A 15868-nucleotide genomic window follows, 5' to 3' on the forward strand; every position below is an offset into this window, starting at 1 on the left:
TGAGTTACTTTTCTTAATATAGAGGTTTTTTTTTTTTTTTTACCAGATTTTGGATAATTGTTTATTCATAATAACTTTTCTTTCAAAGATCCCCCAGGGCCACCCAAGGACCTACACCACGTAGATGTCGATAAGACTGAGGTCTCTCTTGTTTGGAATAAACCAGATCGCGATGGTGGCTCTCCAATCACGGGGTATCTGGTGGAGTACCAAGAAGAAGGTGCCACGGATTGGATTAAGTTCAAGACTGTGAAAAACTTAGAGTGTGTTGTTACGGGCTTACAACAAGGAAAGACTTATAGATTCCGGGTTAAAGCTGAAAATATCATAGGTCTTGGTCTCCCTGATACAACTATCCCAATAGAATGTCAAGAGAAACTAGGTAAATTTTGGATTGGCATTATATTTATTTCTTCTTTAAATTATTCATACTGTGAAAATTCAAATCTAATAACATCTTCATTTCTTTCTAGTGGCTCCATCTGTGGAATTAGATGTGAAGTTAATTGAAGGGCTCGTTGTAAAGGCTGGTACCACAGTGAGATTCCCTGCTATTATAAGAGGTGTGCCTGTCCCTACTGCAAAGTGGACATCAGATGGAATTGAGATTAAAACGGAAGATCGCTACACAGTTGAGACTGATGGCTTCTCCTCAGTGCTGACCATTAAGAACTGCTTGAGGAAGGATACCGGGGAATATCAGCTTACAGTTTCCAATGCAGCTGGTACCAAAACAGTAGCTGTCCATCTTACTGTTCTTGATGTCCCTGGTCCACCAACAGGTCCCATTAATATTCTGGATGTCACCCCTGAATACATGACTATCTCATGGCAACCACCTAAGGATGACGGAGGGAGCCCAGTGATAAATTACATTGTTGAGAAACAAGATACTAGGAAAGGCACATGGGGCGTTGTCTCTGCAGGAAGCAGTAAGCTGAAGCTGAAGGTGCCCCATCTCCAAAAGGGCTGTGAGTATGTCTTCAGAGTCAAAGCAGAGAACAAGATGGGTGTTGGCCCTCCCCTTGACTCCACACCTACTGTCGCTAAGCACAAGTTCAGTCCCCCATCACCTCCTGGCAAACCAGTGGTAACCGACATTACTGAGAACGAGGCAACGGTGTCTTGGACCCTGCCAAAATCTGATGGCGGCAGTCCGATAACTGGCTACTATGTAGAACGTCGAGAAATAACCGGCAAATGGGTGAGGGTCAACAAAACACCTATTGCTGACCTGAAGTTCAGGGTGACTGGACTCTATGAGGGAAATACATATGAGTTTAGAGTTTTTGCCGAAAATCTTGCTGGACTAAGTAATCCATCCCCAAGTTCTGACCCAATAAAAGCTTGCCGGCCCATCAAACCACCGGGGCCACCTATAAATCCTAAGCTGAAAGACAAGAGCAAAGAATCTGCGGACTTGGTGTGGACAAAGCCCCTCAGTGATGGCGGCAGCCCCATCCTCGGATATGTAGTAGAGTGTCAGAAACCCGGCACCGCGCAGTGGGATAGGATCAATAAAGACGAGCTCATCCGGCAGTGTGCCTTCAGGGTGCCTGGACTGATTGAAGGGAATGAGTACAGATTCCGCATCAGGGCAGCTAATATTGTGGGTGAGGGAGAGCCGAGAGAACTGGCAGAGTCTGTGATTGCAAAAGACATCCTTCACCCTCCGGAAGTAGAGCTTGATGTGACATGCCGTGACGTCATTACCGTTCGGGTGGGTCAGACGATCCGCATTCTCGCTCGAGTCAAAGGCAGACCTGAGCCAGACATCACTTGGTCTAAGGAGGGCAAAGTCCTGGTCAAGGACAAGCGGGTTGACCTGATTCACGATCTGCCTCGCGTGGAGTTACAAATTAAAGAAGCGGTCAGAGCCGACCACGGCAAGTATATCATCTCTGCTAAGAACAGCAGTGGACATGCCCAAGGATCGGCCATTGTTAACGTCCTTGACAGACCTGGGCCTTGCCAGAATCTGAAGGTTAGCAACGTCACCAAGGAAAACTGCACAATTTCTTGGGAAAATCCACTAGATAACGGTGGCTCGGAAATTACAAATTTCATAGTAGAATATCGTAAGCCAAATCAGAAAGGCTGGTCAATTGTTGCCTCAGATGTCACCAAGAGACTGATCAAGGCCAACCTGTTGGCCAACAACGAATACTATTTCCGTGTTTGTGCGGAGAACAAAGTAGGCGTTGGGCCAACCATTGAAACAAAGACTCCAATTCTGGCCATCAACCCTATTGACAAGCCAGGAGAGCCAGAAAACCTTCACATTGCAGATAAAGGAAAGACATTTGTCTATCTAAAGTGGCGACGGCCTAGTTATGACGGTGGCAGCCCAAATCTGTCATACCACGTCGAGAGGAGGCTGAAGGGCTCTGCCGACTGGGAAAGAGTGCACAAAGGAAGTATTAAGGAAACCCATTACATGGTTGACAAGTGCGTTGAAAACCAGATTTATGAGTTCAGAGTGCAAACTAAGAACGAGGGTGGAGAAAGTGACTGGGTAAGGACAGAGGAAGTTGTTGTGAAGGAAGACTTACAGAAGCCAGTCCTTGATCTGAAATTAAGCGGGGTGCTAACTGTCAAGGCAGGGGACACCATTAGACTCGAGGCAGGTGTGAGAGGCAAACCATTCCCAGAAGTGGCCTGGACCAAGGACAAGGATGCTACAGATCTTACAAGATCACCAAGGGTCAAGATTGATACCAGTGCTGAGTCCTCAAAATTCTCTTGTACCAAAGCCAAACGAAGCGATGGTGGTAAATACGTAGTCACAGCAACTAATCCAGCCGGCAGTTTTGTGGCCTACGCTACTGTCAATGTTTTAGATAAGCCTGGGCCTGTAAGGAACCTGAAAATCACAGATGTGTCCAGCGACCGGTGTACTATCCACTGGGATCCACCAGAAGACGATGGTGGCTGTGAAATCCAAAATTATATCCTAGAAAAGTGCGAGAGCAAGAGAATGGTATGGTCTACCTATTCCGCTAATGTCTTGACACCCGGCGCTACGGTGACCCGTCTCATAGAAGGAAATGAATATATTTTCAGAGTCCGTGCAGAAAACAAAATAGGCACAGGGCCTCCAACAGAAAGTAAACCTGTCATAGCAAAAACCAAGTACGACAGACCCGGCCGCCCTGATCCTCCGGAAATCACCAAAGTGAGCAAAGAAGAGATGACTGTGGTTTGGAATGCCCCCGAATACGATGGTGGGAAGTCTATCACAGGGTACTATCTGGAGAGAAAAGAAAAACACGCCGTCCGCTGGGTCCCTGTCAACAAGAGTGCCATCCCTGAGAGACGGCTGAAAGTGCAGAATCTCCTCCCAGGACATGAGTATCAGTTCCGTGTCAAGGCAGAAAATGAGGTTGGCATTGGAGAACCAAGTTTACCCTCAAGACCAGTGGTGGCAAAAGATCCCATAGGTAAGATGCATCTCCTTTTTTCTAATATTAAGCCAATTCTTAAAATTATGTATCTGACAAAATTAATTGTCTGACAAACAGGTTGCTTCAGATTTTTAATAACAGCATTTTGGCTAATATTTTTCCAATTAAACCTTTTACCATATCACCAAGAAATATGCACTGGTAGACTCTAACTTTTAGAAAGGAGTGTAAAGAAGTCTTGGGAATTAAGAAATTAAAATGACCTTGTTTAAATTGAAAATTAACTATAAAATTATACAATAAAGTTTCATGAGCCTGGGGAGGTGGCTTAGTGGGTGAATTATCCACTACACAAGCCTGAGTTCAGATCACCAACACTCCTGTACAAAGCCAGGCAAGACAGCACATAGCTATAACCCCAGGGCCAAGAGGGGGACATAGATGGGCAGATCCCTGGAGTTCACTGGCCAGCCAGTCTAGCCAATTGGTGATAGTTTCAGTGAGAGGCCCTGTATCAAACAATAAGGTGACGTGCAATAGAGAAGAACACCCAGGGTTGACTTCTGGCCTAAACACTCATGAACTCATATGTACACACTCTCAAAACATGAGCACACATATAAACACAGAGTAAAGAATAGAATCTCTAGTGATAATTGATGATGTGTACATTTTTTTATATAATTTTTTTTTCCAGAACCACCTGGCCCACCAACCAATTTCAAAGTGGTTGATACAACCAAAAATTCCATAACTCTGGGATGGGGAAAACCAGTCTATGATGGAGGTGCACCCATAATTGGATATGTTGTCGAGATGAGACCCAAAATAGCAGACGCCTCACCCGACGAGGGCTGGAAAAGGTGCAACGCTGCCGCCCAACTTGTTCGCATGGAATTTACAGTCACCAGTTTGGATGAAAACCAGGAGTACGAGTTCAGGGTGTGCGCCCAAAATCAAGTCGGTATTGGGCGCCCTGCAGAGCTAAAGGAAGCCATCAAACCTAAAGAAATTTTGGGTGAGGCTTCTCTCTAGTGGTGGATACCCATCTGCATTTATTCTCGTGGGGTTCCCTCATGTCTGCCGAGCCCACTAATGTCTTTGATGTACCCTGCAGAGCCTCCAGAGATCGACTTGGATGCCAGCATGAGAAAACTGGTCGTCGTGAGAGCAGGCTGCCCCATTCGGCTATTTGCAATAGTGAGAGGACGCCCCGCCCCCAAAGTCACATGGCGCAAAGTGGGGATTGATAATGTGGTCCGAAAAGGACAAGTCGATCTCGTTGACACCATGGCCTTCCTTGTCATCCCCAACTCTACCCGTGATGACTCAGGAAAATACTCCTTGACCCTGGTGAACCCAGCAGGAGAAAAAGCCGTTTTTGTGAACGTCAAAGTACTAGGTGCGTTAGCCAAAAGCTTTTTTTTCCCCCTGCTCCAAAAACAAATGAGTTAATAGGAATGCTGATGAGACTTGTGGCTACTCCTTTGCAGATACTCCTGGACCTGTGTCTGATTTAAAAGTTTCGGATGTCACGAAAACATCATGCCATGTGTCCTGGGGCCCTCCTGAAAATGACGGCGGGAGCCAAGTGACACATTACGTTGTGGAGAAGCGTGAGGCAGAAAGAAAAACATGGTCAACAGTTACACCCGAAGTGAAGAAGACAAGCTTCAACGTCACCAACCTTGTCCCTGGGAATGAATATTACTTCCGAGTAACTGCTGTCAATGAATACGGCCCCGGGGTCCCAACAGATGTCCCCAAACCTGTGCTTGCATCAGATCCTCTCAGTAAGCAATCTCGTTTCTTTCCCCTTTTGACTCCAGCCCTCTAGTTTATCAAGGCCAAGAGGTCAATATGATTATAATCTACTGGATCACGGTCAATAGATCGTTAGGATTATAATCTGCCAGAAGGAACTTGATTTGTGAGACCCTAATAGTGCAGTGAATCTCTCTCTCTTGGATAAAACGTGTATCACTTGCTTTGCATAACACTTTATCATGAAAATGTTGGACCACGTATCCCGTAAACTTTGGTACAAAAGTCATACTGAAACTCTTACACACATGAACAATGGGGTTTATAAAGGTACCTAATTTTCTAAATTATGTTCTTTCCCTAGGTGAGCCGGATCCTCCAAGAAAACTTGAAGTAACAGAAATGACAAAGAACAGTGCTACGCTGGCCTGGTTACCTCCCCTGCGTGATGGGGGTGCTAAAATTGATGGCTATATCATTAGTTACAGAGAGGAAGACCAGCCCGCAGATCGCTGGACAGAGTACTCAGTGGTCAAAGACCTCAGCCTCATTGTCACCGGCCTAAAGGAAGGAAAGAAATACAAATTCCGAGTTGCAGCGAGGAATGCTGTTGGCGTCAGCCTGCCAAGAGAAGCTGAGGGCGTCTACGAAGCCAAAGAGCAGCTATGTGAGTCGTTTGCCTTCATGTTCTGTGTATGGCTGTTTCTGTTCTTCTTATCTGGCTTTTCTCTGTTGTTCCGAAACTAAGCAATTGTATTTATCTTTTTGAGTAGTCATTGCTTCCTTTATGCCCTATAATGGCTTCTGTAGACATTTCTCGAGTTTGTACAACACAGAAAAACTGGCTTCTGTAGACATTTCTCCTTGAGTTTGTACAACACAGGAAAACTGGCTTCTGTAGACATTTCTCCTTGAGTTTGTACAACACAGCATATAGCCTATCCTTATGTAGGCTATATCTGATATTTTCTATTGTATTTAAGAAGTTTTAAAAATATTGGTAGCTTGGCCCTCTTGTGGGACTCCTAACAGTGGGGACAGGGGCTGTCTCCTACTCTTTTTGTAGGTGGCTGTGATCTTACTCCTCATACTTGGTCTTCTTGTCAAGCCTTAACATATGGGGAGGTGCTTAGTCTTACTACAACTTGATATGATGTTCTGTTGATCCTCATAGGAGACCTGCCTTTCCCTAAACAGAGGAGGAGTGGATTGGGGGGTGGGAACTGAGTAGGGATTTGGGGGAGGGACTGGGACTGGGAGGACAGGAAGGAGGGGGAATAGCAGCTGGGACATAAACTATTATATTTTGAAAATTTTGAATTACTAAAAAATTGCTTATAAATTCAATCATTAATTTGAAATACCTAGTGGCCTACAACCCACAATTCGAGAAATCCAGACCCTCCCCCCCCCCCCGCTCAAGAAATGGGTTTTGTCTTTGCTTTCAGTGCCGCCAAAGATCCTCATGCCCGAGCAGATCACCATCAAAGCTGGGAAGAAACTCCGAGTCGAAGCCCATGTGTATGGGAAGCCCAACCCCATCTGTAAATGGAAGAAAGGAGAGGAAGAAGTGGTCACATCCAGCCACCTGGCCATCCATAAAGCGGACAGTTCTTCGGTCCTGATCATAAAGGATGTCACCAGGAAAGACAGTGGTTACTACAGCCTCACAGCAGAAAATAGCTCGGGGACGGACACTCAGAAAATCAAAGTTACAGTCATGGGTAGGTTACCTGTGAGACAAGTGCCCATTAAAATATGGAGATCAGAAAGGTTCCTTTTTTTTTTTAACTATTTGTTTTCTCACTCTGTGTTTCTTTCCTCTTGGTTTATGCAGACGCTCCTGGTCCGCCCCAGCCTCCATTTGACATTTCTGATATCGATGCTGATGCTTGCTCCCTGTCTTGGCACATCCCTCTTGAGGATGGAGGCAGTAGCATCACCAATTACATAGTAGAGAAATGTGATGTAAGCCGTGGGGATTGGGTCACAGCTCTAGCTTCGGTCACCAAGACATCCTGCAGGGTTGGCAAGCTGATCCCCGGACAGGAGTATATCTTCCGGGTCCGCGCTGAAAACAGATTCGGCATTTCAGAGCCTCTCACATCTCCAAAGATGCTGGCTAAATTCCCGTTTGGTGAGTGCTGGTGTTGGTGGTGTGTGTGTGTTGTTCTTTGTAGGCTTTTAGTTTAAAGCAGAAGCTGACATTTCCCTGTCTTCATCTCCAGACGTTCCTAGTGAGCCAAAAAATGCACGGATCACTAAAGTCAACAAAGACTGCATATTTGTCGCATGGGACAGACCAGACAGTGATGGAGGAAGCCCCATCACTGGTTACCTGATTGAACGCAAAGAAAGAAACAGTTTACTCTGGGTGAAGGCTAACGACACTGTCGTCCGGTCAACTGAATATCCTTGTGCTGGCCTTGTAGAAGGTCTAGAATATTCGTTCAGAATTTATGCCCTAAACAAAGCTGGATCCAGCCCACCTAGCAAGCCAACAGAATATGTAACCGCAAGGATGCCAGTAGGTAGGTAACCATTGTTTAGAACTGTAGAGACACATTTAAATCTTTGCTTCTGAAAGTTAGTACTTCCATCCTGGAGTACGCTCTACCCCTCGCATGAAATTCACTCCATGTAAATGCATAGCAAGCCCTGAAAAGTAGATACCGGATGGATGGCTGACTTGACATGATTGTTATCCTGTTGAACCACATGGGAGTGGCGCTGTGAGGAGTTTACGCTTCTGCTAGTGAGAGCAACATTGAGAATATTTCTTTTTGCTTTAGATCCCCCAGGGAAACCTGAAGTTGTTGACGTCACCAAGAACTCTGCCTCCCTTATCTGGGCCCGTCCAAAGCACGACGGAGGAAGCAAAATCATTGGCTATTTTGTAGAAGCTTGCAAGCTTCCTGGTGATAAGTGGGTTCGGTGTAATACCACACCTCACCAGATTCCCCAGGAAGAGTACACAGCTACGGGGTTAGAAGAGAATGCTCAATATCAATTTAGAGCGATTGCTAAGACTGCTGTGAACATTAGCCAGCCTTCTGAGCCTTCTGACCCAGTGACTATTCTTGCAGAAAATGGTAAGAGTGTATTACGTATTAAAACACTTACAGTATCCATGATAGTAATGTTTCCTCATGAAATAAATAATTACTTAAAAACAAACTAACATACCAAATTCATACTATAGAAAAGGGGAGAATAAATGACAAGGAGTTAACTTTGTATTCAGCACTAAAAATTAGGCTTATGAAGAATCTTAAAAAGCAAAACAAAAAAACAGGTTACACAACTAAGAAGTGTGTGATTTTAGTCATAGTCACAGAATGATGACAAATATTAAACTGAGAGTGGAAACCTGGTGTTGGAATTATGGGAATTTACTTTTATCTATTTGCAACATTGTCAAATTTCTTTCTTAAACGTATTTTACTTTTGTAGTAAGTATGGATCTTAAAAATCGGGGGCTGAGGAAAGGGAGATGAGAGGGAGAGAATGTTAAAGTTTCAGTCTGACAGGAAGAACCAGTATTGGTAACTCTGCATGGAGCCAGAGTTAATAACGTGTTATAGATCTCAAGATTACTAAAAGAGGAGACAATAAAAATGCTGACTGAATAGGTGAGCGGACTGTGGTATGAGTTTGATTGATTGAATCATTCCACAATGCAGACTTTTGCAAAAATACTGTACTCATATATATGTGTGTGTATATATATATATATATATTATAAATTATTAAATAAAAATGATTGTAGCACTAGGGCTGTAGCTCAGTGGGTTCAATCCCAAGTATTAAAAGTTAATAGTTAATAATAAGATAAAAATCTCATTCATGATGGATTTATCACGGTTGTCAGTAATAATTACACAATGCAGTTTTGCATAATGAAGACCGCCAATCTTCTTTCCTTCCAGTTCCTCCCAGGATAGAACTCAGTGTCGAAATGAAGTCTCTGCTTACTGTGAAAGCTGGGACTAACGTCTGCTTGGATGCTACTGTGTTTGGTAAACCAATGCCAACAGTTTCCTGGAAGAAAGATGGCACTCCAATAAAACCAGCGGAAGGTATAAAGATGGCGATGAAGCGGAACTTGTGCACCTTGGAGCTGTTCAGCGTGAACCGGAAGGACTCGGGAGACTACACCATTACTGCCGAAAATGCCAGTGGTTCCAAATCAGCCACCATTAAGCTCAAAGTACTAGGTAATTAAAGAATGTGATTACAATCCCACACTTCACTTGGCCTGTAAATAAGTTTACAGCTGATATGCTAATGAACTCCTATGATCCCAGGGTACTGGGAGGGGGCGGGAGGATCAGGAGTTCAAGGTCATGCTCCTCTACTCAGGGAGTACTAAACCAGCCTATTCTGCAGATGCCCTGTCTCAAGCACAACAATAAGCAAAGTATGTCCCAAAAATAAATCAGCATTGCAGAAGAGTGTCTTTATAGAAGAACGTAGCCCACCGTCTAGATCTCTTCCCCATATATCATTTCCCTTTTTAGAAAAATAGTTCAGTTTTCTTCTCCATTCTTTCAGATAAACCAGGTCCTCCAGCATCTGTCAAAATCAACAAGATGTATGCGGATCGTGCCATGCTGTCTTGGGAACCTCCTCTCGAGGACGGAGGCTCAGAAATCACCAACTACATCGTTGACAAGCGGGAAACGAGTAGGCCTAACTGGGCTCAGGTCTCTGCTACTGTGCCCATCACCAGCTGCACCGTGGAGAAACTTATAGAGGGCCATGAATACCAGTTCCGTATCTGTGCTGAAAACAAATATGGAGTGGGCGACCCCATCCTCACTGAGCCAGCGATTGCTAAAAACCCATACGGTAGGAACACTCTCCAGTGGGTCACCCTCTACTTTCTTAAATACTCTTTTTGCTTAAGAGACTAACGTATCGTTCTGTCTTTACAGACCCACCTGGACGCTGCGACCCTCCTGTCATTAGCAATGTCACCAAGGATCACATGACAGTCAGCTGGAAAGCCCCTGCCGATGACGGTGGCTCACCTATCACTGGATACTTGGTCGAAAAGAGGGAAACTCAGGCAGTTAACTGGACTAAAGTCAACAGAAAACCTGTCATAGAAAGAACATTAAAAGCAACGGGTCTCCAGGAAGGCACTGAGTATGAATTCCGAGTCACTGCTATAAATAAAGCTGGACCTGGCAAACCCAGTGATGCATCCAAAGCCGTGTATGCTCAGGACCCACTGTGTAAGTGTGCTTGCGAGAGTCCCGTGCTCTGTAGTAAGCATTAAACAGCCAGAAAGGAAGTTGTCACTAAACTTTTCTGTTGTCATTTGTCCTCAGATCCTCCTGGCCCACCAGCTTTCCCTAAAGTATACGATACCACCCGTAGCTCTGTGAGCCTATCATGGGGCAAGCCAGCCTTTGATGGAGGTAGCCCCATCATTGGTTATCTTGTGGAAGCCAAGCGAGCCGATTCTGATCACTGGGTGAGGTGCAATTTACCAGAGAAGCTGCAGAAAACCCGCTTCGAGGTGACCGGCCTGATGGAAAACACCGAGTATCAGTTCCGCGTGTACGCTGTGAATAAGATCGGCTACAGTGACCCGAGTGACGTGCCAGACAAGCACTGCCCCAAGGACATCCTAAGTAAGTACTGCCAGCAGACACAGGTGAGACTTTCAGCCCATCATAGTCTAAGAGACAGAATCAGCTCTGGTGCAGACACAGCTACAAGTTCCAGGAGCCCAGGTCAGGAGGGGTAGGTGGCACTTCATGATGTTTAGCAGGCCAAACAGAATAGGTGGCTTTCAAAAAAAAGAAAGAGGTTTTGTTGTTTTTCTTTTTTAAGTAATGGCCCATCTATTATCCTCCTGCCTGTTATCCACTCATCCACATACATCTCTAAGTATGTAACTGGAAGACTCCTATAGTTTCTTTCTTCTATTCATTTCATCTCCAGAACTCCTTCCCACCTTAAAAAGGTTTCTTAGCAGCATATTTAATCTGTTATAGACTTTTCTTCCTATGATGAAATAGCAAACAAAGCAAGAGCATTTGCAGGAATGTAATATGCACTGAATATAAGACAGAAAACTCAAGGTGGGAGGAAGCATTCTCTCAAGCATAGACAGAGGCTTAGCTCTGCAGGGTACACGTGAAGAGGAAGACAGGCCCTTCAAGGAATACTTGGTTGGGTCAAAAGTGCGTGGAAAAATAGGAAGATCATGGGGACCAGAGAGAGAGAGGTCAGTGATCACAAGGGCATACTGTTCTTCTAAAGGATTTGAGTTTGGATCCCAGCACCCACATCAAGTGACTTAAAACTGCCTGTAACTTCACCCCCAGGGATCCAGTGCCTATTTCTGGCTTCCATGGATTCTGCACTCATGGATTACTGCAGATGTAAACATAAACACGTATTCAAAAATAAAAATAAAATACTTTCAAGAAAAATGAAAACATCAACAGAGTATCCAATTGTCCAGGATGTTTTAAAAAATCAAGAAGTTGGTTTTACAAAGGATATGTATTTTAGGAATGATAGGGCAGTCTTTAGAAATACGTATGAGGCTGAAATTTTATGGCTCTGACTTTCTTCACCCCCATGTTCAATAGTTCCACCCGAGGGAGAACTCGATGCTGAGTTAAGAAAAACACTCATTTTACGTGCTGGAGTTACCATGAGACTCTATGTGCCCGTCAAAGGGCGTCCACCTCCAAAGATCACTTGGTCCAAACCAAACGTCAATCTAAGAGAAAGGATTGGATTGGACATAAAGTCCACCGACTTTGACACTTTCCTGCGCTGCGAAAACGTGAACAAGTACGACGCGGGGAAATACATCTTGACCTTGGAGAACAGCTGTGGGAAAAAGGAGTACACCATTGTAGTCAAGGTGCTCGGTAAGTCGGCTAAGGAAAGAGCCAAGTATGTTTGAAACCAGCATTTGCGTGCTTTTTTAATGTGTTCATTGCTTGCTTAACCTCTACTTGCTATTCAGATACTCCTGGGCCACCTGTCAATGTGACGGTTAAGGAAATATCCAAGGACTCCGCATACATTACCTGGGATCCCCCCATTATCGATGGTGGGAGCCCCATCATCAACTACGTGGTTGAGAAACGGGATGCAGAGAGGAAATCCTGGTCGACAGTGACCACTGAGTGCTCAAAGACAAGCTTCAGAGTCTCTAACTTGGAAGAGGGGAAATCCTACTACTTCAGAGTGTTCGCTGAAAATGAGTACGGCATTGGGGATCCGGGGGAAACACGTGATGCTGTCAAAGCGTCAGGTGAGCAACAAACTGTGACCCATCCTGTTGAACTACGGCCCACCTTGGTTACCTGGGTCTTGGACTCATGGTTTCTCCTCTTTTAGAAACCCCAGGACCTGTTGTTGACCTCAAAGTGCTGGCTGTGACTAAGTCATCCTGCACCATTGGCTGGAAGAAGCCTCGCAGTGATGGTGGGAGTAGAATTACGGGCTACGTGGTGGATTTCCTGACAGAAGAAAATAAGTGGCAACGAGTTATGAAGTCATTGAGCCTACAGTACTCTGCCAAAGATCTGAAGGAAGGGAAGGAATACACCTTCAGAGTGAGCGCTGAAAATGAAAATGGAGAAGGAACCCCAAGCGAAATCGTCGTCGTGGCAAAGGATGACGTTGGTAAGCGTCTCCCTGTGCAACCTCACCTCTTCTCTCCTATCATCAGAAGTATAAGCTGGAGCCCTAACAGCCTGGCTTACCAAATGCATACCTTTTTAAACTGATCTGAGGTGATTGTCTAGTCCTAATAATTCCAATACAAATAATCCGTCTCCGCCTTTTTTTTTTAACAGTGGCTCCTGATCTTGACTTAAAGGATCTACCTGATTTGTGCTACTTAGCTAAAGAAAACAGCAACTTCCGCCTGAAGATCCCCATAAAGGGCAAGCCAGCACCATCTGTGTCTTGGAAGAAGGGGGAGGATCCTCTAGCAACTGACACCAGAGTCAGTGTTGAGTCTACTGCGGTCAATACGACTCTTGTAGTATATGACTGCCAAAAATCCGATGCTGGGAAATACACAATCACGCTGAAGAACGCCGCTGGCACCAAGGAAGGGACTCTCTCCATAAAGGTTGTTGGCAAGCCTGGCATCCCCACTGGACCAATCAAATTTGATGAAGTCACAGCAGAAGCCATGACCCTGAAGTGGGGTCCTCCGAAGGATGACGGAGGTTCTGAAATCACCAACTATGTCCTAGAGAAGAGAGATTCTGTGAACAACAAGTGGGTGACATGTGCTTCCGCCGTCCAGAAAACCACCTTCCGAGTCACTAGACTGCATGAGGGCGTGGAATACACCTTCAGGGTCAGTGCTGAAAATAAATACGGTGTGGGAGAAGGCCTGAAGTCCGAGCCAATTGTTGCCAAACACCCATTTGGTAAGTGTGTTAAAGTAAAGAATAAAGTGAAATATGGCTTTGTGGAGTTTCCTTCTTTATTAATCTGACATTGTCTACCTTTCTCTGTAGATGTGCCTGACGCTCCCCCACCTCCCAATATTGTGGATGTCAGACACGATTCAGTGTCTCTAACATGGACTGATCCTAAAAAGACTGGGGGCTCACCTATTACAGGTATTTAATTTACAGTTTTCCTTTAGCTTTTTATCAGTGTTCTTCACAAATACCTTGTTCATATAATCATCTTCATATCTAGTAATAAATATGAATAAATATCTAGTAATAAATAAATAAACAAACATATACACAATTAATGTTTAATTTAATTGAAACCCTCCCAATGCAGCAGTTCATAACTGAAGTAACTATCTAGTGTTTTTCAAAAGAAAGGTAATAACTATGAATAGGGCAAGAAGAAAGACTGGCACCATGCCTAGATGATAAAAATATAGATAACAAAGTAAGGTCATCTTTTCAGTATATCTGCAAAGGAATAACTTGGGTAAAGTGTGTGTGTGTCTGTGTGTATTTTAAAACAATCTGTATAATATCTATCTGAATTGATATATTCATGGTCATTTGTAGGGTATCATATTGAATTCAAGGAAAGAAACAGCCTTCTATGGAAGAGAGCTAACAAGACTCCTATAAGGATGAAAGATTTCAAAGTGACCGGATTAACTGAAGGTCTTGAATATGAATTCCGAGTTATGGCTATCAATCTAGCAGGAGTGGGCAAGCCAAGCCTGCCCTCAGAGCCAGTTGTAGCCCTTGATCCAATTGGTAAGCCATTAAGAAAGAGAAGCCTAGGGGGCTGTGCTCCAGGAAGCAAGCATTGGTGGTTTGTTTGATGGGTTTTCTTCTCTGTTTTAGATCCTCCTGGAAAACCTGAGGTTATTAGTGTAACAAGGAATTCAGTGACTCTCATCTGGACAGAACCCAAATATGACGGTGGTCATAAATTAACAGGGTACATAGTAGAGAAAAGGGATCTGCCGTCCAAGTCTTGGATGAAGGCCAACCACATTAATGTTCCAGACTGTGCCTTTACTGTAACTGACCTTATCGAAGGTGGAAAATACGAGTTCAGAATCCGAGCAAAGAACACAGCAGGTGCTATCAGCGCTCCGTCAGAGAGCACAGGGACCGTCATTTGCAAGGATGAGTACGGTAGGTGACACTGGCGTCTGTCCCAGTTAAAAGGCAGAACATGAAACCCCCTCTGTTTTCTGATGAGTTTATTCTTTCTCCCCTCTGCAGAGGCACCCACCATTGTCCTTGATCCCACAATTAAAGACGGGCTGACAGTTAAAGCAGGGGACACCATTGTTTTAAGTGCCATTAGCATTCTTGGAAAACCCCTTCCAAAGTCAAGCTGGTCCAAGGCGGGAAAAGATATCAGACCATCAGATATTGCCCAAATAACTTCAACCCCAACATCATCCATGCTGACAGTCAAATACGCCACAAGAAAGGATGCTGGTGAATACACCATCACTGCTACAAACCCTTTTGGCACAAAGGAGGAACACGTGAAGGTATCGGTCCTTGATGTACCTGGTCCCCCAGGTCCCATTGAAATCAGTAACGTTTCTGCTGAGAAAGCAACACTTACGTGGACACCTCCCTTGGAAGATGGCGGATCACCAATTAAGGCTTATGTTCTTGAAAAGAGAGAAACCAGCCGGCTTTTGTGGACAGTGGTTTCTGAAGATATTCAGGCCTGCAGGCATGTGGTAACCAAACTCATCCAAGGAAATGAATACCTTTTCCGTGTGTCGGCGGTAAACCAGTACGGTAAAGGAGAACCTGTTCAGTCTGAACCTGTCAAGATGGTAGACAGATTTGGTATGTAGTGCATGCGGTAGCTGCGGTAGTGACCACCGTGAAAATGTTCAAGTTCAGTAAATCGAGAACTTATCACAAATCTGCCTCTTTTTTGTAGGTCCCCCAGGCCCTCCTGGAAAACCAGAGATATCAAATGTCACTAAGAACACTGCCACTGTCAGTTGGAAGAGACCGACTGATGACGGTGGCAGCGAGATCACAGGGTATCATGTTGAAAGGAGGGAGAAGAAAGGCTTGAGATGGGTGAGAGCCACAAAGACTCCAGTTTCTGACCTCAGGTGCAAAGTAACCGGACTCCAAGAAGGAAACACCTATGAGTTCCGTGTCAGTGCGGAGAACAGAGCGGGCATTGGTCCACCGAGCGATGCCTCAAATCCTGTTCTGATGAAAGATGTGGCATGTGAGTAT

General features: G+C 44.7%; 1 protein-coding gene across 1 annotated transcript in view; it reads left to right on the forward strand.

Annotated features, from left to right (window-relative positions):
- Window positions 1-15868, forward strand: part of Ttn (titin) — a 270030-nt gene that overhangs the window by 204171 nt on the left and 49991 nt on the right. Inside the window, exons 253-275 of the mRNA XM_057755570.1 lie at window positions 89-382; window positions 474-3440; window positions 4102-4422; window positions 4522-4806; window positions 4898-5197; window positions 5533-5835; window positions 6617-6892; window positions 7006-7305; window positions 7397-7699; window positions 7961-8260; window positions 9098-9385; window positions 9723-10019; window positions 10106-10408; window positions 10505-10810; window positions 11780-12067; window positions 12166-12456; window positions 12543-12830; window positions 13004-13591; window positions 13682-13786; window positions 14198-14395; window positions 14486-14782; window positions 14873-15460; window positions 15558-15860. Of these exons, the coding sequence (XP_057611553.1) occupies window positions 89-382; window positions 474-3440; window positions 4102-4422; window positions 4522-4806; window positions 4898-5197; window positions 5533-5835; window positions 6617-6892; window positions 7006-7305; window positions 7397-7699; window positions 7961-8260; window positions 9098-9385; window positions 9723-10019; window positions 10106-10408; window positions 10505-10810; window positions 11780-12067; window positions 12166-12456; window positions 12543-12830; window positions 13004-13591; window positions 13682-13786; window positions 14198-14395; window positions 14486-14782; window positions 14873-15460; window positions 15558-15860 (9789 nt within the window). The remainder of the gene's footprint in view (window positions 1-88; window positions 383-473; window positions 3441-4101; window positions 4423-4521; window positions 4807-4897; window positions 5198-5532; window positions 5836-6616; window positions 6893-7005; window positions 7306-7396; window positions 7700-7960; window positions 8261-9097; window positions 9386-9722; window positions 10020-10105; window positions 10409-10504; window positions 10811-11779; window positions 12068-12165; window positions 12457-12542; window positions 12831-13003; window positions 13592-13681; window positions 13787-14197; window positions 14396-14485; window positions 14783-14872; window positions 15461-15557; window positions 15861-15868) is intronic.

The sequence above is a fragment of the Chionomys nivalis genome, chromosome 22, assembly GCF_950005125.1.
Source record: "Chionomys nivalis chromosome 22, mChiNiv1.1, whole genome shotgun sequence".
NCBI lineage: Eukaryota > Metazoa > Chordata > Mammalia > Rodentia > Cricetidae > Chionomys > Chionomys nivalis.